A 24,216-nucleotide genomic window follows, 5' to 3' on the forward strand; every position below is an offset into this window, starting at 1 on the left:
TTTATTTTTTATCCCCTGTCACTGAACTCGCAGCACATCTTGCTCTATTGATTTGCTCACGAGGAATTGATTCTTTTTTTTTTTAGATATATTAATAGAGAGTCTTATTTAAAAGCCAGATAGGAGATGATGGACACAGGGCCTTGCCCTGGGGCAGGAAAAAGGTCTTGGTGAATGCTGTGGCTTTGTTATTGCAACAAAAGTGAATTTCTGAAAAGCTGCACATTCCCACCCAATGCAAACCATCTGCCATTAAATTAACGAGGTAAATCTCCAGTGCTTCGATTATTTGCTGCTTCAATCTGACTTAATCCGAGTGGCAGCTTTTTATTTAAGTTTCACAAATAGCTTTATTTTCCAACATTTCTTTTTTCCCATTGCCTGGAGTGGTTGGGGCTCTTGTGGAAGAGCACAAATCCCTGGACATCTTTTGTGGGATCATCCCCAAAGTTGCTGTTCCCCCATGGATGGACCTGCCCTGGGACCTGCTGGAGGTGGAAAAAGTCATTCAGATCTTTTTGGTTCTCAAGAAAAGAAGGAAAAACTCTTCTTGGGGGTTTTATCTGCTTGGTCGTGGTTTGTGTCCTGAGATCCCCAAATCAGAGATTCCCAGTGTTCTCTGTTGGAGTCCAGGACATCCCTTTGGATGAGCTGGGACCCAGGAAAGGGAATGTGAGCCCTGGGCAGGGGGTGTGGAGCTGCTCCAGGGGGGTTGGAGACCTTGGCACAGCCCAGGAAAACACTGAGTTTGATCTCAGCCCATGGGAGAAACTTCCAGCACAAGGAGAGGAATTGCAAATCACCAGGAAGTGAAAATAGTAGTTTAGCACAGTAGAATGTGCAAAATTCAGTAGTTTCAGGGTTTTTAGAATAAATGGGGGACAAGATGGTGGGATTTGGGTGGTACCTCGTGTCCCTCTCCTTCTTCCTCATCCTCCATCTTACCATGATATAAAGTAGTGAGAGTGGGTTGGGTCAAAACAGAACTGACCCTTTTAGTGTGAGCCCTGGGCATTGGTACAAAATAGTAAATAACCCACACGTAATTATCTGTATAAATGTGAGGTGACTCCCATCAATGGTCAGTCCCCTCATGTCCCAGCCCTGTCCAGAGCTCGGCTGGGAGCAGAGAAAAACTCTGTGATATCAAATAATAAACAACTCAAGAAACCAGAAAACAAGGCCTTGAGGACTCCACTTCTTTGTACCAACACGACTCGGGGCTTTTAGAGGGCAAGGACTTTAAACAACCTGAATCTCGGATGAGAAAACCAACCCGAGAGTTCTCCACTGGCTGCTCCAAACCCCAGCACATCCACAGTGAGCTCTCTTTACACCACAATGTCACAGATTCCAAGATTCAAAAGGCTGAAAATGACTCCTTTATTTTTGGGATGTGTCTCCCTTTTATAACTATTTCACACAGACCAATTTGATTGGTGAAAACAAAGACAAAATCTCTTCAATCACATTGGTCAGAGCAGAGGGACATCAAGGAGTCCCTCTTAGGGAAAGGAATGAAAAACAAAGTTACAGTTTATAAAAACATTTCTTCTGTTTACAGAAAATTCCCTGGTGATCAGCTGCTAATTAATCATTATTTATAGCTTTGATAGGACTATAAATGGATTTGGATTTAGCTGCAAACACAGGGAGAGCTCAGAGCCCCTGCCAGGACCTAAAGGGGCTCCAGGAGAGCTGAACAGGGACTGGGGACAGGGACAGGACACAGAGAATGGCTTCGGATTGGGAAAGGGGAGATTTGGGTGGGATCTTGGGAATTGGGAATTCCTGCCTGGGCTGGAATTGCCAGAGAATCCCTGGAATGTCCAAGGAAGGATTGGAGCCCCCTGGGATGATGGAATTGTCCCTGGAATGAGCTCTGAGGTCCCTTCCCACCCAAACTGCTCCTGGCATTCTGGGATTTGGGACACTCAGAATCCATCCCGAGGGGTTTGGATGGGAAATGGGGAGAGAAAAGAGAGGGAAAGGGAAGGGAGACCCTTCATGGATTCCTGAGATTCCAAGTGAAGCCCCTCAGTGCATTGATTTCTTGGAGAGGAGATGGATCCAATGTCAGGCTGGGAGAGCTGGGAATTGCCAGCCTGGAGAAGGGAAGGATCCAGGGAGAGCTTCCAGAACATTCCAGGGCCTCAAGGGGCTCCAGGAGAGCTGCAGAGGGACTGGGGACAGGGACAGGACACAGGGAATGGCTTCCCACTGCCACAGGGCAGGGCTGGATGGGAGATTGGGAATTGGGAATTCCTGCCTGGGCTGGAATTGCCAGAGCAGCTGCGGCTGCCCCTGGACCCCTGGAATGTCCAAGGCCAGGTTGGACATTGGGTTTGGATCACCCTGGGACAGTGTGGGGTGTCCCTGCCCATGGAATTGGAACTGGATGAGCTTTGAGATCCCTTTCCCACCCAAACCATTCCAGGATTCTACAGCCAAGAGCTGAGCAGAGCAATTCAGGCAGAAAACAAGAGTCCAGCAGGTCCCTCTTGGCTGAGTTGACTCTTGGAGGACTAAAACCATGGAAAAATTGGCAAAGTGTTCAAACACCTTCAAGACCAGCAAGGAATTGCTGACTTCACGGAGATAAAACACCTGGTTTGATTTAACTGAGCACGAGGAGATTATTTTTGGTTTATTTTAGAATTTTTTGGCACCAAAACGTCGTAGCTTAAAAACGGCTCTGCTTTGGTGGAGCTCGGGGATTGAAACCCCACAATCACCATCACCTAAAAATTCCTGTTTTTCCATCAAAATGATCTCCTGGTGCCTTCCAGAGTTTTTATTATTATTGTTGTTGTTGTTGTTATTATTATTATTATTATTATTATTATTATTATTATTATTATAGAGGTTTTTTATTATTATTTTCCCTCTGGAATTTCTGCAATGAAGTTTTTCCCATTGGATTTCAGCTTTCCCCAGCCTGGGCCATTTCCATGAAATATTTAATAGGATGAGGAAATCAGATGTGCTTTCCCTGCCCTGGCTGCTCATTTATGGGTTTTTTGAGGGAGACAACACCAGGATCGATTTGTGGGGTCAGCACTTAACTCACCCTCATCATTAGGTTAATTACTCTCATTCCATCTTTCCTTCCTCCCACCCTTGTAAATAAGTGACCTAATTAGCAAAGCTTTCAAAGCCTTTTTTTTACAGCCAGGATTCCAAGTGAGTAATGCCAGGAAATCTCCTTTTTTTTTGTGGGAATGGCTCCAAGGAACCTGCTGGTCACTCCTGTTGGTTCATCCCTTTTATTTCCTTTTATTTCTTCTGGAGAAAATTATTTATTGGTGGCAAAGATGGAGAGCAGAAAGTCCTCCTTGGGGTGACACAGGTGACTCCTTGTTCTCTCTGGAATGAACAAAATAATTGTTAAAATTACGTGATGGGGACTCAAAAATCACAGCCAGGGTTTGGTGTCACCATTGGGTCACTCTGATCTCAGCAACATTTAAATCCCTCTGGGATTTGGGGAAAATCATTCTCAAATAACCAGGAATTGTGGAGAGATGAGGCTGAGTCTGATCATCCCGGTGCTTGTCCCTTTTTCTTTCCCCCTGTCAAGAAAGTCTTCCATCAAGAAAGTGCTTTCTCTTTTTCTTTCTCCATCAAATCTCCAGAATTTGATGGAGACCAGAACGTCCTCCTTGGGGTGACAAAGGTGACTCCTCATCCTCTCTGGAAGGGGCAAAATAATTGTTAAAAATACGTGATGGGGACTCAAAAATCACAGCCAGGGTTTGGTGACACCGTTGGGTCACTCTGATCTCAGCAACATTTAATTCCTTCTGGGATTTGGGGAAAATCATTCTCAAATAACCAGGAATTGTGGCGAGGATGAGTCAGATCATCCTGGTGCTTGTCCCTTTTTCTTTCCCCCTGTCAAGAAAGTCTTCCGTCAAGAAAGTGCTTTCTCTTTTTCTTTCTCCATCAAATCTCCAGAATTTGATGGAGAGCAGAAAGTCCTCCCTGGGGTGACAAAGGTGACTCCTCACCCTGCTCTGGAAGGGGCAAAATAATTGTTGAAATTATGTGGTAGAGACTCAAAAATCACAGCCAGGGTTTGATGTCACCATTGGGTCACTCTGATCTCAGCAACATTTAAATTCTTCTGGGATTTGGGGAAAATCATTCTCAAATAACCAGGAATTGTGGCGAGGATGAGTCAGATCATCCTGGTGCTTGTCCCTTTTTCTTTCCCCATCAAGAAAGTCTTCTATCAAGAAAGTGCTTTCTCTTTTTCTTTCTCCATCAAATCTCCAGAATTTGAGGAGAGCAGAAAGTCCTCCCTGGGGTGACACAGGTGACTCCTCACCCTGCTCTGGAAGGGGCAAAATAATTGTTAAAAATATGTGGTAGGGAATCAAAAATCACAGCCAGGGTTTGATGTCATTGTTGGGTCACTCTGATCTCAGCAACATTTAAATCCTTCTGGGATTTGGGGAAAATCATTCTCAAATAACCAGGAATTGTGGAGAACTGAGGCTGAGTCTGATCATCCTGGTGCTTGTCCCTTTTTCTATCCCATTCTTCACCCCAAATTTGATGGAGAGCAGAAAGTCCTCCTTGGGGTGACACAGGTGACTCCTCATCCTCTCTGGAAGGGGAAAAATAATTATTAAAATTACGTGATGGGGACTCAAAAATCACAACCAGGGTTTGACAACACCATTGGGTCACTCTGATCTCAGCAGATCTTAAATTCCTCTGGGATTTGGGGAAAATCATTCTCAAATAACCAGGAATTGTGGAGAGATGAGGCTGAGTCTGATCATCCTGGTGCTTGTCCCTTTTTCTTTCCCATTCTTCACCCTGAATTTGATGGAGAGCAGAAAGTCCTCCTTGGGGTGACACAGGTGACTCCTTGTTCTCTCTGGAATGAACAAAATAATTGTTAAAATTACAGGATGGGGACTCAAAAATCACAGTCAGGGTTTGATGTCACCGTTGGGTCACTCTGATCTCAGCAACATTTAAATCCTTCTGGGATTTGGGGAAAATCATTCTCAAATAACCAGGAATTGTGGAGAACTGAGGCTGAGTCTGATCATCCCGGTGCTTGTCCCTTTTTCTTTCCCCGTCATGAAAGTCTTCCATCAAGAAAGCGCTTTCTCTTTTTCTTTCTCCATCAAATCTCCCAAATTTGATGGAGAGCAGAAAGTCCTCCTTGGGATGACACAGGTGACTCCTCACCCTGCTCTGGAAGGAGCAAAATAATTGTTAAAATTACGTGATGGGGAATCAAAAATCACAGCCAAGGTTTGACAACACCATTGGGTCACTCTGATCTCAGCAACATTTAAATTCTTCTGGGATTTGGGGAAAATCATTCTCAAATAACCAGGAATTGTGGCGAGGATGAGTCAGATCATCCTGGTGCTTGTCCCTTTTTCTTTCCCATTCTTCACCCCGAATTTGATGGAGAGCAGAAAGTCCTCCCTGGGGTGACACAGGTGACTCCTTGTTCTCTCTGGAATGAACAAAATAATTGTTAAAATTACGTGATGGGGACTCAAAAATCACAACCAGGGTTTGATGTCACCATTGGGTCACTCTGATCTCAGCAACATTTAAATCCCTCTGGGATTTGGGGAAAATCATTCTCAAATAACCAGGAATTGTGGAGAGATGAGGCTGAGTCTGATCATCCTGGTGTTTGTTCCTTTTTCTTTCCTTGTCAAGAAAGTCTTCCATCAAGAAAGCACTTTCTCTTTTTCTTTCTCCATCAAATCTCCCGAATTTGATGGAGAGCAGAAAGTCCTCCCTGGGGTGACACAGGTGACTCCTCACCCTGCTCTGGAAGGGGCAAAATAATTGTTAAAATTACGTGATGGGGACTCAAAAATCACAGCCAGGGTTTGGTGACACCATTGGGTCACTCTGATCTCAGCAACATTTAAATTCCTCTGGGATTTGGGGAAAATCATTCTCAAATAACCAGGAATTGTGGAGAACTGAGGCTGAGTCTGATCATCCCGGTGCTTGTCTCATTTTCTTTCCCCATCAAGAAAGTCTTCCATCAAGAAAGTGCTTTCTCTTTTTCTTTCTCCATCAAATCTCCCGAATTTGATGGAGAGCAGAAAGTCCTCCTTGGGGTGACACAGGTGACTCCTCACCCTGCTCTGGAAGGAGCAAAATAATTGTTAAAATTACATGATGGGGACTCAAAAATCACAGCCAGGGTTTGGTGACACCATTGGGTCACTCTGATCTCAGCAACATTTAAATCCCTCTGGGATTTGGGGAAAATCATTCTCAAATAACCAGGAATTGTGGAGAGATGAGGCTGAGTCTGATCATCCTGGTGTTTGTTTGTTCCTTTTTCTTTCCCATTCTTCACCCTGAATTTGATGGAGAGCAGAAAGTCCTCCCTGCTCCTCCTCAGTGATTCCTCACCCTGCTCTGGAAGGGGCAAAATAATTGTTAAAATTACGTGATGGGGACTCAAAAATCACATCCAGGGTTTGACAACACCATTGGGTCACTCTGATCTCAGCAACATTTAAATTCTTCTGGGATTTGGGGAAAATCATTCTCAAATAACCAGGAATTGTGGCGAGGATGAGTCAGATCATCCTGGTCCTTGTCCCTTTTTCTTTCTCCATCAAATCTCCCAAATTTGATGGAGAGCAGAAAGTCCTCCCTGGGGTGACACAGGTGACTCCTTGTTCTCTCTGGAATGAACAAAATAATTGTTAAAATTACAGGATGGGGACTCAAAAATCACAGCCAGGGTTTGATGTCACCATTGGTTCACTCTGATCTCAGCAACATTTAAATCCCTCTGGGATTTGGGGAAAATCATTCTCAAATAACCAGGAATTGTGGCGAGATGAGGCTGAGTCAGATCATCCTGGTGTTTGTCCCTTTTTCTTTCCCATTCTTCACCCTGAATTTGATGGAGAGCAGAAAGTCCTCCCTGGGGTGACACAGGTGACTCCTCACCCTGCTCTGGAAGGGGCAAAATAATTATTAAAATTACAGGGTGGGGAATCAAAAATCACAGCCAGGGTTTGGTGACACCATTGGGTCACTCTGATCTCAGCAACATTTAAATCCTTCTGGGATTTGGGGAAAATCATTCTCAAATAACCAGGAATTGTGGAGAGATCAGGCTGAGTCTGATCATCCTGGTGTTTGTCTCATTTTCTTTCCCCATCAAGAAAGTCTTCCATCAAGAAAGTGCTTTCTCTTTTTCTTTCTCCATCAAATCTCCAGAATTTGATGGAGAGCAGAAAGTCCTCCCTGGGGTGACACAGGTGACTCCTCACCCTGCTCTGGAAGGAGCAAAATAATTGTTAAAAATATGTGGTAGAGACTCAAAAATCACAGCCAGGGTTTGATGTCACCATTGGGTCACTCTGATCTCAGCAACATTTAAATATCTCTGAGATTTGGGGAAAATCATTCTCAAATAACCAGGAATTGTGGAGAACTGAGGCTGAGTCTGATCATCCTGGTGCTTGTCCCTTTTTCTATCCCCATCATGAAAGTCTTCTATCAAGAAAGCACTTTCTCTTTTTCTTTCTCCATCAAATCTCCAGAATTTGAGGAGAGCAGAAAGTCCTCCCTGGGGTGACACAGGTGACTCTTCATCCTGCTCTGGAAGGGGCAAAATAATTATTAAAATTACAGGGTGGGGAATCAAAAATCACAACCAGGGTTTGATGTCATCGTTGGGTCACTCTGATCTCAGCAACATTTAAATCCCTCTGGGATTTGGGGAAAATCATTCTCAAATAAGCAGGAATTGTGGCGAGGATGAGTCAGATCATCCTGGTCCTTGTCCCTTTTTCTTTCCCATTCTTCACCCCAAATTTGAAAACTCTTCATTATTCCCATGGATGTTCCCATTCTCACCTTTCTCTGAGTTCCCTTGAACAAAACTCATTATTTTTTTCTCTTTCAGACCTCTGAGCTTGCTTTGCAAACCAATCTCTTAAAACCAAACAGCTCAAAAAAACCCCCACTTTTATCTATAATTGTAAAAAAAAAGATTACTAAGGATCCGTTTCACTGTATTTATTTTCATTATATTTTTTACTCCTGGGCATCAGGACACTGAATAATTTCAGGGATTTTATTATTTTCTCTTTCACTAAATCCAACAGACTGGGAGATTTAAGGTTCTTTTGTAAATTCATTCCTCTCTGGGCCAGAAAAATGGACATTGGGACACACTAAAGAGGAAAAAAAAAAATAAAATAAAAAATAAATAATAATTTTTTAAAAATAAATAAATAAATAGAAAGAAAGAAAACAAATCATTCCCAGAATTCAGAAGAAGCTGAAAGGATTTTTCTTTTTAAAATCAAATCACTTCTGAGATAATAGAATTCAACCCAGGAAATAATAATTCTGAGAAGGGCAAGTTCTGGGAAAGCTACATCGTAAATGATTGAAAAAAAAAAAAAAAAAAAATTAACACAGAGGAATTTTCCCAGTTGAGGAGCACTGGAACAGCAAATCCTGGACTTTTTAGGGAATTTTTCCATAATGAAATCAACTCTGTTCCTAATCCTGTGTTAGGATCCTGCTCTTAATTCTTCCTGCACAATTTTGATTCCTGCAGTAAAAAAAAAAAAAAATAGTTTTTTAGTGGAAAACACCTGATTTTTTGATTTTTTTTTTTTTTTTTTTTTTTTTTTTAATGAACCAATTGATTTTGGGTGGTTTTCAAGCTTTTTCCAGACTGCAAAGTGCTTTAAAAAAAAAGTTTGGATCAACCAAACCTTCCAGGGGTTGTTGGGATGGAGCTTGAACGTCCCCACACGCTTTTTATTTTGCCCCCTCTATTTTTATTTAACAGTTTCCTTTTACTCCCCAAATAATCCTTTTTGGTTGGTTGTGGTTTTTCAGTTGGTTGTGGATTTTTTGGGTTTTGGGGGGTTTTTGGTTGGTTGGTTTGGGTTTTTTTTGGTTTTTTTGGGTGGGTTTTTTTGGTTGGTTGGTTGGTTGGATTTTTTTGGATTTTTTGGCTGGGTTTTTTTTTGGTTGGTTGGTTGGTTGGGTTTTTGGGGGTTTTTTGGGTGGGTTTTTTTTGATTGATTGGTTGGGGTTTTTTGGGTGGGTTTTTTGGGTGGATTTTTTTGGTTGGTTGGGTGGATGGATGGATTTTTTTGGTTTTTTTGGGTGGGTTTTTTTGGTTGGTTGGTTGGGTTTTTTGAGGTTTTTTGGGTAGTTTTGTTTGGTTGGTTGGTTGGTTGGATTTTTTGGGGGTTTTTTGGGTGGTTTTTTTTTTTTTTTTGGTTGGTTGGTTGGGTTTTTTTGGATTTTTTGGGTGGGTTTTTTTGGTTGTTTGGTTTTTTGGGGTTTTTTGGGTTGGTTGGTTGGTTGGGTTTTTTTGAGTTTTTTTGGGTGGATTTTTTTGTTTGGTCGGTTGGTTTTTTGGGGGGTTTTTTGGGTGAGTTTTTTTGTTTGGTTTGTTGGTTGGGTTTTTTGGGTGGGTTTTTTTAGTTGGTTGGTTGGGGGTTTTTGGGTGGTTTGTTTTGTTTGGTTGGTTGGGGTTTTTGGGGTTTTTTTGGGTGGAGTTTTTTTGTTTGTTGGGTCGGTTGGTTGGTTGGATTTTTTTGGATTTTTTGGGTAAGGTTTTTTTGGTTGGTTGGTTGGTTGGTTAGCTGGGTTTTTTTAGTTTTTTTGGGTGGAGTTTTTTGGTTGGTTGGTTGGATTTTTTTGGGGTTTTGGGTGGTTTTTTTTGTTTGTTTGTTTGGTTGGTTGGGGGTTTTTTGAGTGGGTTTTTTGTTTGATTGGGGTTTTGGGGGGGTTTTGGTTGTTTTTTTGGTTGGTTGGATTTTTTTGGATTTTTTGGGTAGGGCTTTTTTGGTTGGTTGGTTGGTTGGTTGGTTGGTTGGGTTTTTTGGGTTTTTTTGGGTGGGTTTTTTTGTTTGGTTGGTTGGGTTTTTTGGGTTTTTTCGGTGGTTTTTTTTTGTTTGGTCGGTTGGGATTTTTGGGGTTTTTTGGGTGAGTTTTTTTGGTTGGTTGGTTGGGGGTTTTTTTATTTTTTGGGTAAGGTTTTTTTGGTTGGTTGGTTGGTTGGGTGGATGGATGGATTTTTTGGGGTTTTTTGGGTGGGTTTTTTTGGTTGGTTGGTTGGGTTTTTTGAGGGTTTTTTGGGTAGGTTTTTTTGTTTGGTTGGTTGGTTGGTTGGATTTTTTTGGGTTTTTTGGGTGGATTTTTTTTGTTTGTTTGTTTGGTTGGGTTTTTTTGGATTTTTTGGGTGGGTTTTTTTGGTTGTTTGGTTTTTTGGGGTTTTTTGGGTTGGTTGGTTGGTTGGGTTTTTTTGAGGTTTTTTGGGTGGGTTTTTTTGTTTGGTTGGTTGGGTTTTTTGGGTTTTTTCGGTGGTTTTTTTTTGTTTGGTCGGTTGGGATTTTTGGGGTTTTTTGGGTGGGTTTTTTTGATTGGTTGGTTTCGGTTTTTTGGGTGGGTTTTTTTTGTTGGTTGGTTGGTTGGTTGGTTGGGTTTTTTTGGGGGTTTTGGGTGGGGTTTTTTTGGTTGGTTGGTTGGGTTTTTGGGGGTTTTTTGGGTGGAGTTTTGTTTGTTGGTTGGTTGGTTGGTCGGTTGATTGGGGTTTTTTGTTTGGTTTTTTTGGGTGGGATTTTTGGTTGGTTGGTTGGTTGGGTTTTTCTGGATTTTTTAGGTGGGTTTTTTTTGGTTGGTTGGTTGTTTTTTTCCCCAAGGCCACATCCTCGCTGAAAAACCAGAAAACCCACTTTTTGTCGGAATTACTCCCTTTTTAAAAGCGCTAATTTCCTGGGGAAATTTATAGAGGAGCTCCACAGGCAGTGGCAGCGCTAACGAGACAATTCATTAAGTGCAGAGTGTACACAGCGCCGTAAAAAAAACCAAAAAAAACATTAATTCCCCCAAATGAAAAACTAATCGAGTGTTTAGGCTGCTCTTTATCACCAGTGACAGTCTGGGCTCTGCTCATCATTATTATTTACCCAACTGATGGCGGCTGCAGCTTTTCTTGACCAACTAAAAGATTGAGATGATTTTTTTATTCCGGTTTTGTCCCCCTTTTCTCCTGCACTTGGATTTTATGGACACAAAAGGGAGGAAATTTCCCTTCATTTTTGTCTTCTTGTTTTGCTTTCCTTTCTTTCTTGCTTTTTTTTTTTTTTTCTTGCGTTTTGTTATAAGTGAAACAGCCAGATTTGAAAGAAAATAAAATTTTAAAAAAAAAATTGTTTTCACGTAACAATAAATTTGGAAAGCCACTGTTATAAATGAAACAGCCAGATTTGAAAAAAATAATAAAATAAAATAAAAACAACGTTTATTTTCACGTAACGATACGTTTGGAAAAGCCACTGTTATAAATGAAACGGCCAGATTTGAAAAAAATAAAATTAAAAAAAATTGTTTTCACGTAACAATAAATTTGGAAAAGCCACTGTTATAAATGAAACAGCCAGATCAGGGCCTGGGGTGAAATAAAAGGGATGAAATTATGGGGTTGGAGCTTGAAAAATCCCAGGAGCTTTTCCAAAGAGATCTCAGTGGGAGGGGAAAAATCCAGGAGCAGCTCAGGGGTGTTTCCTGTGGTTTCATTGCTTTTTACTGCCCACAAGGGATGAAATTATGGACTCAGACCTGCACTCATGGCTGGGATAAAATCCCAGAAGCTTTTCCAAGAAGATCTCAATGGGAGGAAAAATCCAGGAGCAGCTCAGGGGTGTTGTCCATGGTTTAATTGCCTTTTACTGCCACAAAATATGAAGTTAGGGAGTTAGACCTGCACTCATGGCTGGGATAAAATCCCAGGAGCTTTTCCAAGAAGATCTCAATGGGAGGAAAAATCCAGGAGCAGCTCAGGGATGTTCCATGTGATTTCATTGCTTTTTCCTGCCCAAGAGATGAAGTTGTGGACTCAGACCTGCACTCATGGGTGGGATAAAATCCCAGGAGCTTTTCCAAGGAGATCTCAATGGAAAGGAAACAATCCAGGAGCAGCTCAGGGGTGTTCCCTGTGGTTTTATTGCTTTTTCCTGCCCAAGAGCTGTGGTTAAGAACCAAAACCAAAAGAAGGCTCCTCTGAAGGGATGGAGACTCACCTGAGCTTCATGTGGTGACCAAAAAGGACCTTCTCACCTGTGGGTGCTCCTCCCTCCCAGCAGAGCAAGATAAACACTGCTGGACTCTGCAGCCACAGGAATTCTCACCCCAGAGCAATCTCTGCCCAGGAAAATGTGAAATGTGGTCCATGAAACCCCAGGAAAATGTGAAATGGTGATCCATGAAACCTCTCAGATCCATAATGGGAGTTTAATCCATCACAGGATCACTTTGCTCCTTGATCCACCGCTGAGTTATAACACCCAGAGCTGGGATGGGAACACACAGGAGTGATGGGATGAACAATATCCCAAATTTAACTCTTTTTTTTTTTTTTTTGCCAGCCATGTCCCCAGGCCAGGACAGCCTGGAACACCTTCCTGCCTCTGAGCAGATCCTGCAGAGCCTCAGTGAGCTGGCCAGGTCCTTCCAGGAGATGGCTGATCGCTGCCTGCTGGTGCTGCACCTGGAAGTCAGGTAAAATAAAACCTGGAATTTGGGGATGGAATTTTGGAATTTTGGGGGTATTGAGAGGCTGTAAGTGAAGATCATGTCCAGAAGAGACAAATAAACTTGTCCATAACAACATCAAAGTTTAGTCCAGAAATTCCAGATCACCAAATGGTGGGATGGAGGCAGGATACCTAAAATAAAATTTCCTAAGGGGGTTTGTATCTTAACTAAAAGAGAATTTAGGAAGAAATTCTTTAATGTGGGTGTGGTGAGGTCGTACCAGGAGTTTCCCAGAGAAGCTCTGGCTGCCCCTGGATCCCTGGAATATCCAAGGACAGGCTGGACAGGGCTTGGATCAACCTGGGACAGTGGAAGGTGTCCCTGTCCCATGGCAGGGGTGACACTGGATGATCTCACAGGTCCCTCCAACCCAACCCACTCTGTGATTCCAATATTATGGTTCAGAACCAGGAAAAATGTGAATTTTGGGAACTTTGTCCTTCCAAAACAACACAAGGGTGTTTTCGTGGTTTAACAGGTGTCTCCAAAGGGTTTTTTTTTTTTTTTGAGATTACAAATAGGAGTTTTTCCTACTTCTCCAAACAGTAACAAGAACTGGGGAACCACCTGGATTTTTTTTTTTTTTTCAAGAGCTGGAAAATTTCATGAAGTCTCTGCCTTGATGTGCAAAAATCAAAGGCAGCAAATCCCTTTCTCCAGGGCTGGGAAGGCATTTTTTTTTCCCTGGAGAACTGTTTAGTCCAAGTGTATTTTCATTGCTTCCCTTTGCTCTGAGGCATCAAATGGAAGGGAAATGTCAGAGATTTGATGGATCATCAGTTTGTCCTTTGGTGACACATCCCAAACCACGTTGTGTCCTCATTGTGCTCTGCTGGAGCTCTGGAAAACAAAAAATCCACATTAATTCTTGTCAGCATTTCTTCATCCTCCCATCCATCACTTGCTGGGCTTGGGAGGGTTTGAGGAAAAGGTGGTGGGAGTGTGGAAATGGAGAAGTTTTCCAGCTGGGCTGGAAAAGCAGGAAAACAAGAGGTGATGCCTGAGTTAACCTCAGACTTGTGGGATGAATTTCTGGCCTCTGTGGCTTTTTGGGTTAAGAAAAAGTCATTAAAATGGAATTCAGGGATAAATTTTTGGTGGAATTTAGAGCAGAGCATTGCCCAGCTCCTCCAGTGCTTCCAACAGGAGCTGTGAATTCACCAAACCACCGTGTCCAAAGGGTGGAAGGGATTGATTCAGGAAAACCCCAGTGGGGTGAGACCTTCCCTGGATCCCTCACTCTGCATTTCCAACCACCTGCAGTAACAGGGAACAATCCCAGCCCCTCTGGTGCCTGTTCCCAGCTGGATTCTCATCTCCCACACCCATTCCCTGGGTCTGTGACATTTCCAGGGTGCACAACACAATGAGACACTCAGGGCATATTTGGGATGAGCCTGGGAATTTAGGTACCACCTGAGGAGACACCAAAACAGCCAGGAAATTGTCTCCTGGAATTCTCCAGGAATTTTGGGAATTCGACACAATTATCCCTTGACTTTCTCCTGCCTCAGAGCCCCTTGTTCATTCCAGGTGCAGGTTGGTGTTGTCTCATCCTCCTCCAGATCCCTGGACATGATCCTGAGGTCACTGAGATCCTGCTCCTTGGATTTGGATGTTCTCCTTTAAAGGAGACATTTGGCACACCCAGATCATTCACCAGGCCACGGAATCACATCCTGAAATCCTGGCAGGGTTTGGGGTGGAAAGGAGCTTAAAGATCATCCAGGACCCCAGGAAAGCTTTGCCTTTGACCTTAATCCATGGGAAAAACTGCCAACACTTATGGAGGAAATGAGAACAACAAACATTTAAATCTGAGAGTAGTTTAGTTTGTCACAGGGTGAAAAAATTTGGAGTTTTGGGCTTTTAGAATGGAAGTAGATAGGGGCAAGATGGAGAATTTTGTCTTAAGTTCTTCTTCTCCTCCATCTTCTGCTGTGACAGTGGCACAGAGACATTGGTAGAACGTGGGTGATGTAAAAAATTTCATGTGTAGAACTGGTAGCAATTATTGGCACAAAACTGTAAATATAGAACATTTTCAGAGTTAATTGGATTAGAAACTTTTAAGGGATCTTGGACACCAGGTCTCTGTGATGGTGGCACAGAGACATTGGTAGAACGTGGGTGATGTAGAAAAATTGCACGACTATAATTAGTAGTAATTATTGGTACAAAATTGTAAATATAATACTGCAGTGGTGCAGCACTTCTCTCAAAAGTGCTTTTGCCCAAAATTCCTGTCTGGCTCTGGCACCAGCACCACAAGCAGGTACAGTTCCATATTTTGGAATACAGTCCCCATCCTGTAGGTTCTTGTTTCAGCAGCAGCGTGAACAATGCGAGAAATAAAGGAATGAGACTCTGGTGGGGAACTTCAACTGGGTTTTATTATATCTCTTGTCACCCAGGAGTCAGCCCAAAAGCCTGCTGAACTCAAGGGATTTCAACTTAAATATGGGGTTTGGGGAGAAGGGAGGAACCAATCCAGGATGGGAAGGGAGTGACCCCAAACTAAAGTGACAACCCATAGAATAAATCAAAGAACAGAGGGGAAAGGAGAACCAGGACCCTGCCAATCATTGGGATCCCTCACCAGAATTTTCTGGACTTCAGGGTGAGGCCTCAAAGTGACAGACAAGACCCAGGTGTCATATAAACCATGATTGATCAATAACAGTAACTGGGGTAAACCATAATGGAGTAAAACATGGGGTACATGGGAAAAACCATTGGGAAGCAGTATAACACAAATAGATGTGTATAGAAAACAGGTAAAACCCCAAAACACACCATTATATAGTATGTTTCAAGAGTTAATTGGGTTAGAAGTCCTTAAGAGACCTTGAGCACCAGGTTTTTGATTGATTTGTTAATGATTGATCAATAACAGTAACTGGGGTAAATTATAATGGGGTAAAACATGGGAAAAACTCATTGGGAAACAGTATAACACAAACAGATATATATATATATATAAAACAGGTAAAACCCCAAAACACACCATTATATAGTATGTTTCAAGAGTTAATTGGGTTAGAAGTCCTTAAGAGACCTTGAGCACCAGGTTTTTGATCGATTTGTTAATGATTGATTAATAACAGTAACGAGGTAAATCATAATGGGGTAAAACATGGGGTACATGGAAAAAAAATTGGGAATAAGTACAACACAAATAGATGTGTATAGAAAACAGATAAAACCCCAAAACACACCATTATATAGTACATTTCAAGAGTTAATTGGGTTAGAAGTCCTTAAGAGACCTTGGGCACCAGGTTTTTGATTGATTTGTTAATGATTGATTAATAACAGTAACGAGGTAAACCATAATGGGGTAAAACATGGGAAAAACCATTGGGAAACACTATAACACAAATAGATATGTATAGAAAACAGATAAAACCCCAAAACACACCATTATATAGTATGTTTCAAGAGTTAATTGGGTTAGAAGTCCTTAAGAGACCTTGAGCACCAGGTTTTTGTTGATTTGTTAATGATTGATCAATAACAGTAACTGGGGTAAATTATAATGGGGTAAAACATGGGAAAAACTCATTGGGAAACAGTATAACACAAACAGATATTTATATATATAAAACAGGTAAAACCCCAAAACACACCATTATATAGTACATTTCAAGAGTTAATTGGGTTAGAAATCCTTAAGAGACCTTGGGCACCAGGTTTTTGATTATTTGTTAATGATTGATCAATAACAGTAACTGGAGTGAACCATAATGGGGTAAAACATGGGAAAAACCATTGGGAAACAGTATAACACAAATAGATGTGTATAGAAAACAGATAAAACCCCAAAACACACCATTATATAGAACGTTTCAAGAGTTAATTGAGTTAGAAGTCCTCAAAAAACCTTGGCCACCATGTCTGGTGTTCTTGGCAGTGCTTTCAGCACATCAAGCCTGGTGTAGGATGGTTCACTGACCTTCAGACGAGGAATTGTCGCATTGTGATGTTTCTCCCTCGTGCCCCGCAGGGTTCACTGCTTCCACTACCTGATCCCTCTGGCCAAACAAGGGAATTACGCCATCGTGGCCAACGTGGAGAGCATGGACTACGACCCGCTGGTGGTGCGGCTCAACAAGGACATCAGCGCCATCGAGGAGGCCATGAGTGCCAGCCTGCAGCAGCACAAGTTCCAGTACATCTTCGAAGGTCAGGCCCTTCCCAGGCCTTCTTCCATCAAGGGGTTTTCCATTCTCATCCTAAAACTCTGTAGGATTCATTTCAGGGATGAAGCAGATTTGTAGTGGTGTTGTCACCTTCAGAGCATGGATGAGTGACAACTCAGTTTGAGCGGCTGGGAGAGCTGGAATGTTCACCTGGAGAAAAGAAAATTCCAGGGAGAGCTTCCAGCACATTCCAGGGCTTAAAGGGGCTCCAGGAGAGCTGCAGAGGGACTGGGGACAGGGACAGGACACAGGGAATGGCTTCCCACTGCCACAGGGCAGGGCTGGATGGGAGATTGGGAATTGGGAATTCCTGCCTGGGCTGGAATTGCCAGAGAATCCCTGGAATGTCCAAGGAAGGATTGGAGCCCCCTGGGATCATGGAATTGTCCCTGGAATGAGCTCTGAGGTCCCTTCCCACCCAAACTGCTCCTGGCATTCTGGGATTTGGGACACTCACAATCCATCCCGAGGGGTTTGGATGGGAAATGGGGAGAGAAAAGAGAGGGAAAGGGAAGGGAGACCCTTCATGGATTCCTGAGATTCCAAGTGAAGCCCCTCAGTGCATTGATTTCTTGGAGAGGAGATGGATCCAATGTCAGGCTGGGAGAGCTGGGAATTGCCAGCCTGGAGAAGGGAAGGATCCAGGGAGAGCTTCTAGAACATTCCAGGGCCTCAAGGGGCTCCAGGAGAGCTGCAGAGGGACTGGGGACAGGGACAGGACACAGGGAATGGCTTCCCACTGCCACAGGGCAGGGCTGGATGGGAGATTGGGAATTGGGAATTCCTGCCTGGGCTGGAATTGCCAGAGAATCCCTGGAATGTCCAAGGCCAGGTTGGAGCACCCTGGGACAGTGGAAAGTGTCCCTGCCCATGGATGGGGTGGAACTGGATGGGCTTTAAGGTCCCTTCCAACCCAAACCATCCTGGGATTCTGTGATTCCCTGTTTGTTCAAGAAGAGGGAAGTGACTCCACACCGAGCCACAGGGACCATTCACATCCTGTTGAGGTTTAAATTCATACTCATGGTCCTCTTTAATCACAGACAGCTCTTGAGCCCAGGTCTGGGATTTACTGGCTCCCTGTACATGAACTTTGTCCTTAATTTAAACTTTTAATTGGCCTCTGGGCTTGCCCAGAGCTGTGTGGTGTAAATCAGGCTGGGTTTTTGCTCTCTGTAATGTGGCACAAGTAGATGCATCATTTTGGGGCTGGCTGTGTCCTTTAGCCCCCAGTTTGTCCTTCTGACATCCTTCAGACACAGAAAACTGTTCAGGACTGATCAGAGAGGGGTTGTGCAGCAGGGACACTGAAATGCAGCTCATTCCTGCTCCTGGAGACTGAATTTTCCAGGGAAAAGGGGGAAAACACCATCCTGGATGGTTTTAATGGATGGTTTTAATGCAGTGACCCATAACCCATAACCAATAACCCTAATCCTAATCCTTGCTCTGCCCAGACAGGGAGAGGGACTGAACATTATGCAAAACCTGATTAAAAATCAATGATCATGATAACACACCTCTAATTTTGGGGCAGTTTCATGTTTTTTGCTAAAGACCTGGAAAATCCTAAACCACCCCATGAACAAACTGAGAGTTTTCCAGGTAAAATCCAATTATCCCTCGACTCAGCTCACATGCACCACTCAACAATACTCATTTTTTGGGGGTGGTTTTACCATGAATTACTGGCACTTTAAACCTCTTTTCCCCTTTTGTAGGTTTGGGGCACCTCATCTCCTGCATCCTCATCAACGGCGCCCATTACTTCAAGCGCATCAGTGAGTCGGGCATCAAGAAAATGTGCAGGAACATCTTCATCCTGCAGCAAAACCTGACCAACATCACCATGTCCCGGGAGGCTGACCTGGATTTTGCCAGGTGAGCACAAAACTTGGAGTTTGGTCACTTTTCTGGCACTTTTCAGGAGCTCCTACCTCCTTCCAAAAGTCTCAAGTGGTCGGATTAGTGTCACGTTCAAAAGGTGTTGGTGGAAATTTTGGTTTTCCTTTGGTTGAGGAACATTCTGAGGGGTGTGGGATTGTGGAGTCAGGAGGGTTGTTGAGGTTAGGGAAGATCTTCAGGGTCATAAAGTCCAAAATGAGGATCAGTTGAGGTTGATGTGAGGTCCCACCAAAGTGTCTGTGCTTGGGGCTTCTCCAAGACCAAAAATCCAGGCAGGGAAAAGCTGCCAAAGGGAATGGGGAGAATTCAGGATGAATTTGGGGCTTGGATTGATTCCCATATGAGAAATATTTGTGTTTGTTGAAGTCTCAGGGTCATCAGATCCAGGTTGGCTTGAAGGGAGTTCTGTCCCTCAAGTTCTGTTACCTTGAAACGGCAGGAACAGCAAAATAAACCCCAAAACTGGGAGTGACATTTCCCCTGCAAACCTCTCCCACATTTTTGGGATTTCTTCACTCAAGGAGGACTGAGGGGATGAGCAGGTGGGTGAAGACAAACCCTGAGCAGTTTTTTTGGCACCTGGGAGCTCCTCTGTGGCAGCAGCTGGGTCAGGAGGGGACAGCTGAGCCCAGGAACAAACATCTGGAACTTGGAAATGAGGGAATGGGGTCAAATGAGAGAGGTTTGTGAGAAAACTTGGATCAAACCCACCACAAACATTGGGAAAAGTTGGTGCCATCACTGTTGGAGGCTGAATTAGGAGGGAATTTTGATCTCCCTGGATGAGGAGTGTGACTGAGTGTCTCGTTTATTTGGGGTCTCATCTGGGGATGGATCATTAGTGAGTTCATTTCTTCAGATTGGCGTGGGGAAGGAAGTTGTGAATGCTGAGGTCTGCAGGAGGAGGAGGGAGACAGATCCGTCAGAAACTCTGCAAGGGATAAACTTCCCAAATTTCTGCAGGAGGAGGAGGGAGACAGATCCATCAGAAACTCTGCAAGGGATAAACTTCCCAAATTTCATCTTTTCTGTCTTCTGTGGTGAAGGGATTTTCCTGATATCCAACCCACACCTCCTCTAGGACAACTTGAGGCCATTTCTTTGTGTCCTGTCCCTTGTTCCTCGGGGGAAGAACCTGATCCCCACCCTCCCACAGCAGCTTTGTGCACATTTCTTCCCATCAAATCAATCCAGCAAACATTTTTTCTTTTATTGCTTTCACAGCTCCATCACTCCCCTCTTTTCTTTTGGGGTGTAATTCCGTGCTCTGAGGAGCCTCTTTGATTCTTTAGTTCTTCAGACAACTCCTGAAATGTTGAAATGTTTATTACCCAGGCTCTCCTTTCACATAAACAAGGTGCATCCAAGCCTTGCCCTGCTCACCTGAATTCACAATCAACCTCTGCAAGGTTCTCACCTCACCCCAGGGGCTCCCACCTCACCCAGGTCTACTCAAATTATTAAATAAACATAACAGTTCCCCTCCAGAAAGCATAAAACAACATCAGGCTGGGATGAAAGTGATTTGTACCTCTGTGACAGGGCTCAGGCAGGAATCTGTGCATGTTCTGAGCTGTGGTTGACTCTCAGTTTTGCTTTTTTCAAGATAAAGGGGTTTTTTTTTATTTTTTCATGTGCAAGGGCAGTGGCAGAGCTGATGGAGAAATTCCTCCCTGCTCTGCTCTCTCTTCCCCTCTGCACTTCCTGGGATAAATTCCCTCTCTGATTTACTTCTCCAGGGAATTGGAGGATCATGAGTGGGACAGGAGATTCCTAATCCCTGCCTGGATATTTCTGTTGTTCCAGGAAGGTTCCAGGAGCAATTAGTCACAATTATCAGTCAATGCATCACTCCCCACACAGCCCCTCTCTGTGCACTCAATCTGAATTCTGGAACAGAATTCACTTTTCTCAAAGTGAACCCATTTAAAATCAGTTTGTAGGACAGACCAGACCAGTTTAGGAAGGACAAAAAGTTTTTTAAAGTTTTTTTTTCCTGAGCATTTTGATTCTGCTTTTATTTTTCATTTCTGATATAGTCTTAAAGGCTCGTTAGAGGCCTCAGGGAATATCAAAATAAATTGATATTAACTTCTCCAGGGAATTGGAGGATCATGAGTGGGACAGGAGATTCCTAACCCTTGCCCTTCCACCAGGAGAAAAACCTGGTGGAAAAAAAAACCAACCACAGGCTGGTTCTGACTGCTGAGGTGTCACAAAGGATTTGGAGCATTTGCTGAATTTCCTGCAAATATTAATGGGGTTTTCACTCCTGTGTGTGTTCTGTATCTGGGGCAGCAGAAATGCAGGAGGGTTTTGGGGTTTCCATTGTTTTATTAAGGAAAAAACAGGGTTTTCTCCCAATTGGATATCTAGGAATGTGCTGCAAAGTCTAGGATTGAGCCTGACTTCCAAATCTCCAAAATTTTCACAGCCAGAATTAGATTTATGGCACAAAAGGGGTAAAAGTTTCCAATTTGAATTCCTACTCAGGTCCTTTCCCTTGTGCCTTCTTTCCTCCATCCCTAAATGAAATTCTCTGTGATTTTTAGGAAGATTTCATCACAGGCAGTCACGAAGGGTGAGGATTCTGCTTCAGACTCACCCTTAGATAAAAAATCACTGAAAAAATGCAGTTTTTGAGTCACACAAGTGTCAACATTGAGTGTTCTGGAGGGTGGCTGCAGAGGGAGAAAAGATGAAATGGGAATTTTCTCTAACAAGTGTCACTGTGACCTGGGGAATGAGGGTGTCTGAGCAGTGCTGGCATTGGCTGTCACTGTCCCCAGGCCTCGGGTGGTGGCAGCAGAGGGGCCCAGAGGTGTCCCCACAGCTGTAGTCACTTGGAGCTTTCCCTGTGCTGCCCTTCCAGGTGTGGCCACTCCTCCTGCAGGGACCAGGAAAGTTTATTGCTGTTGGTGATGTCATCAGGGATGTTGGGTGTGACATCATAGGGGACATTGGGTGTGATGTCACCAGGGAAATTGGCTGTGATGTCATCAGGGATATGGGCTGTGACATCACCAGGGATATGGACTGTGACGTCATCAGGGATATGGGCTGTGACATCACCAGGGATATGGACTGTGACATCACCACAGATATTGGCTGTGATGTCACCAGAGACATTGGCTGTGACGTCACCAGGGATGTTGGCTGTGATGTCACCAGGGACAGTGGCTGTGACGTCACCAGGGATATTGATGTTGACAGTGACATCACCAGGGATATTGTGGGTGACATCACCAGGGATATTGTGGGTGACATCACCAGAGATATTGGCTGTGACGTCACCAAGGATGTTGGCTGTGACATCACCAGGGACAGTATCTGTGGTGTCATCAGGGCTATTGTCTGGAACATGTCCCTGTGGCAGATGTGGCTCCTCACTGTCACTGCTGGTGGATTCCCAGGGAAATGGGGTGGGGAGGAGCCCTCAGAGTTCCACGCGTTCCTGCTTTGGCCACCAACAAACCCAAATCATGGACTCACAGGATCCTGGAAGTTGGGAAGGATTTCCAAGACCACGGAGTCCAAGCCTTGTCACCCACCTTGTCCCCAGCCCAGAGCTGAGTGCCACATCCAGGAACTCCTTGGACACTTCCAGGGATGGGGACTCCAAACCTCCCTGGGCAGCTCTTTCCAATGTTTAACCACCTTTATGGAGAAGGAATTTTCCCTAAAATCCACCCTGAGCCTCCCCTGGTCATTCCCTCTCCTCCTGTCCCTGTTCCCTGGGATTAAATCCCAAATCCCTCCCTGACTGTCCCCTCCTGTCAGGGACTTGTGCAGAGCCACAAGGTCCCCCCTGAGCCTCCTTTTCTCCAGGCTCAGCCCCTTCCCCAGCTCCCTCAGCCTCTCCTGGGGCTCCAGCCCCTTCCCCGGCTCCCTCAGCCCCTCCTGGGGCTCCAGACCCTTCCCCAGCTCCCTCAGCCCCTCCTGGGGCTCCAGACCCTTCCCCAGCTCCCTCAGCCCGTCCTGGGGCTCCAGACCCTTCCCCAGCTCCCTCAGCCCCTCCTGGGGCTCCAGACCCTTCCCCAGCTCCCTCAGCCCCTCCTGGGGCTCCAGACCCTTCCCCAGCTCCCTCAGCCCCTCCTGGAGCTCCAGACCCTTCCCCAGCTCCATTCCCTTCCCTGGACACACTCCAGCCCCTCCATGGGTTTGGGGAATGCTCCCATTACTCAAACCCCACCTTTATTCCAAGGCCAGGTTGGATTTTGGGGCTTGGAGCACCCTGGGATAGTGGAAGGTGTCCCTGCCCATGGCTGGGGGTGGCACTGGGTGATCCTCAAAGTCCCTTCTCACCCACAGCATTCCACAATTCCCTGATCCCTTAAAAGGAGAGGTTTAGGATGGTTTAGGAAGGTTTAGGAAGGTTTAGGATGGTTTAGGATAGTTTAGGATAGTTTAGGAAGGTTTAGGATGGTTTAGGATGGTTTAGGAAGGTTTAGGAATGTTTAGGATGGTTTAGGAAGGTTTAGGAAGGTTTAGGAAGGTTTAGGATGGTTTAGGAAGGTTTAGGATGGTTTAGGATGGTTTAGGAAGGTTTAGGATGGTTTAGGATGGTTTAGGAAGGTTTAGGAAGGTTTAGGAAGGTTTAGGATAGTTTAGGAAGGTTTAGGAAGGTTTAGGAAGGTTTAGGAAGGTTTAGGATGGTTTAGGGTGGTTTAGGATGGTTTAGGATGGTTTAGGAAGGTTTAGGAAGGTTTAGGATGGTTTAGGATGGTTTAGGATAGTTTAGGAAGGTTTAGGATGGTTTAGGATGGAGGATGCAGCTTTTATCAAACCCTGCATCACTCAAACCTGGTGCCAGGTTTGGATCCTCAGCACTCAGAGCTCCTGTCCTGCCAGGCTGGGCACTTTTTTGGTGGATTTTCCCCAGATTTTTGCTGTTCCCTGTCACACCAGGCACTCCCAGGGATCAGCAATGACCTGCTGCCATCTACTGGGAGCTGCTGAGGGAAAAAGAGACACATTTCAACATAAAGATTCTCATCGCCAAATCTCATTTCTCTGTCTGATTTTACTCTTGATAAATACTCTTGATAAATGTGGTTGTGCCTTGATGCCCAGGTTGCCCCCAGGGTGGAGCTGGAGGAGGGAATTTCCCTCTAAGGGCAATATTTGAGCTGGATTTGTGCTTGGAGAGCATCAGATCCAGCAAATCCTGACCTGGATCCTTTTGTTCAGAATCCTAAACAAAACTCTGTGATGTTCCCCTGCTGCCTGTGGGTGAGGGAAACATCTCAGATCTTCTCCTTGGGGCTGCCCTCAAGCCTAAGGACTAAATTTCAAAGATAATTCAGGTTGGGTAGACCCCACATTAAGCAGAGTAAACAGGGCAGTGCAATCCCCATCATTTCCTAAGTAAAAAATTCCCAAATTTTCACAATCTGGATCCCAGAAATTCCCTTCCCTCCAGGGGCAGGAGAGGCTTTGGACATCTCAGGCTGGATTTCTAAGTCTGGAGTGTGTCCTCATTTGGACTTTACAGCTTTTAATTAACAAACTGCTTTAATTTTCA

The 24,216-nt window shown here is 44.2% G+C and overlaps 1 protein-coding gene across 1 annotated transcript in view; it reads left to right on the forward strand.

The window, feature by feature from the left end:
- The window catches only part of EXOC4 (exocyst complex component 4), a 348,756-nt gene that overhangs the window by 302,273 nt on the left and 22,267 nt on the right, over positions 1-24,216 (forward strand). Inside the window, exons 15-17 of the mRNA XM_083858929.1 lie at positions 12,417-12,549; positions 16,592-16,770; positions 18,509-18,668. Of these exons, the coding sequence (XP_083715055.1) occupies positions 12,417-12,549; positions 16,592-16,770; positions 18,509-18,668 (472 nt within the window). The remainder of the gene's footprint in view (positions 1-12,416; positions 12,550-16,591; positions 16,771-18,508; positions 18,669-24,216) is intronic.

The sequence above is a fragment of the Zosterops lateralis genome (genome assembly GCF_965231275.1).
Source record: "Zosterops lateralis genome assembly, chromosome: 4".
Taxonomy (NCBI): Eukaryota; Metazoa; Chordata; class Aves; order Passeriformes; family Zosteropidae; genus Zosterops; species Zosterops lateralis.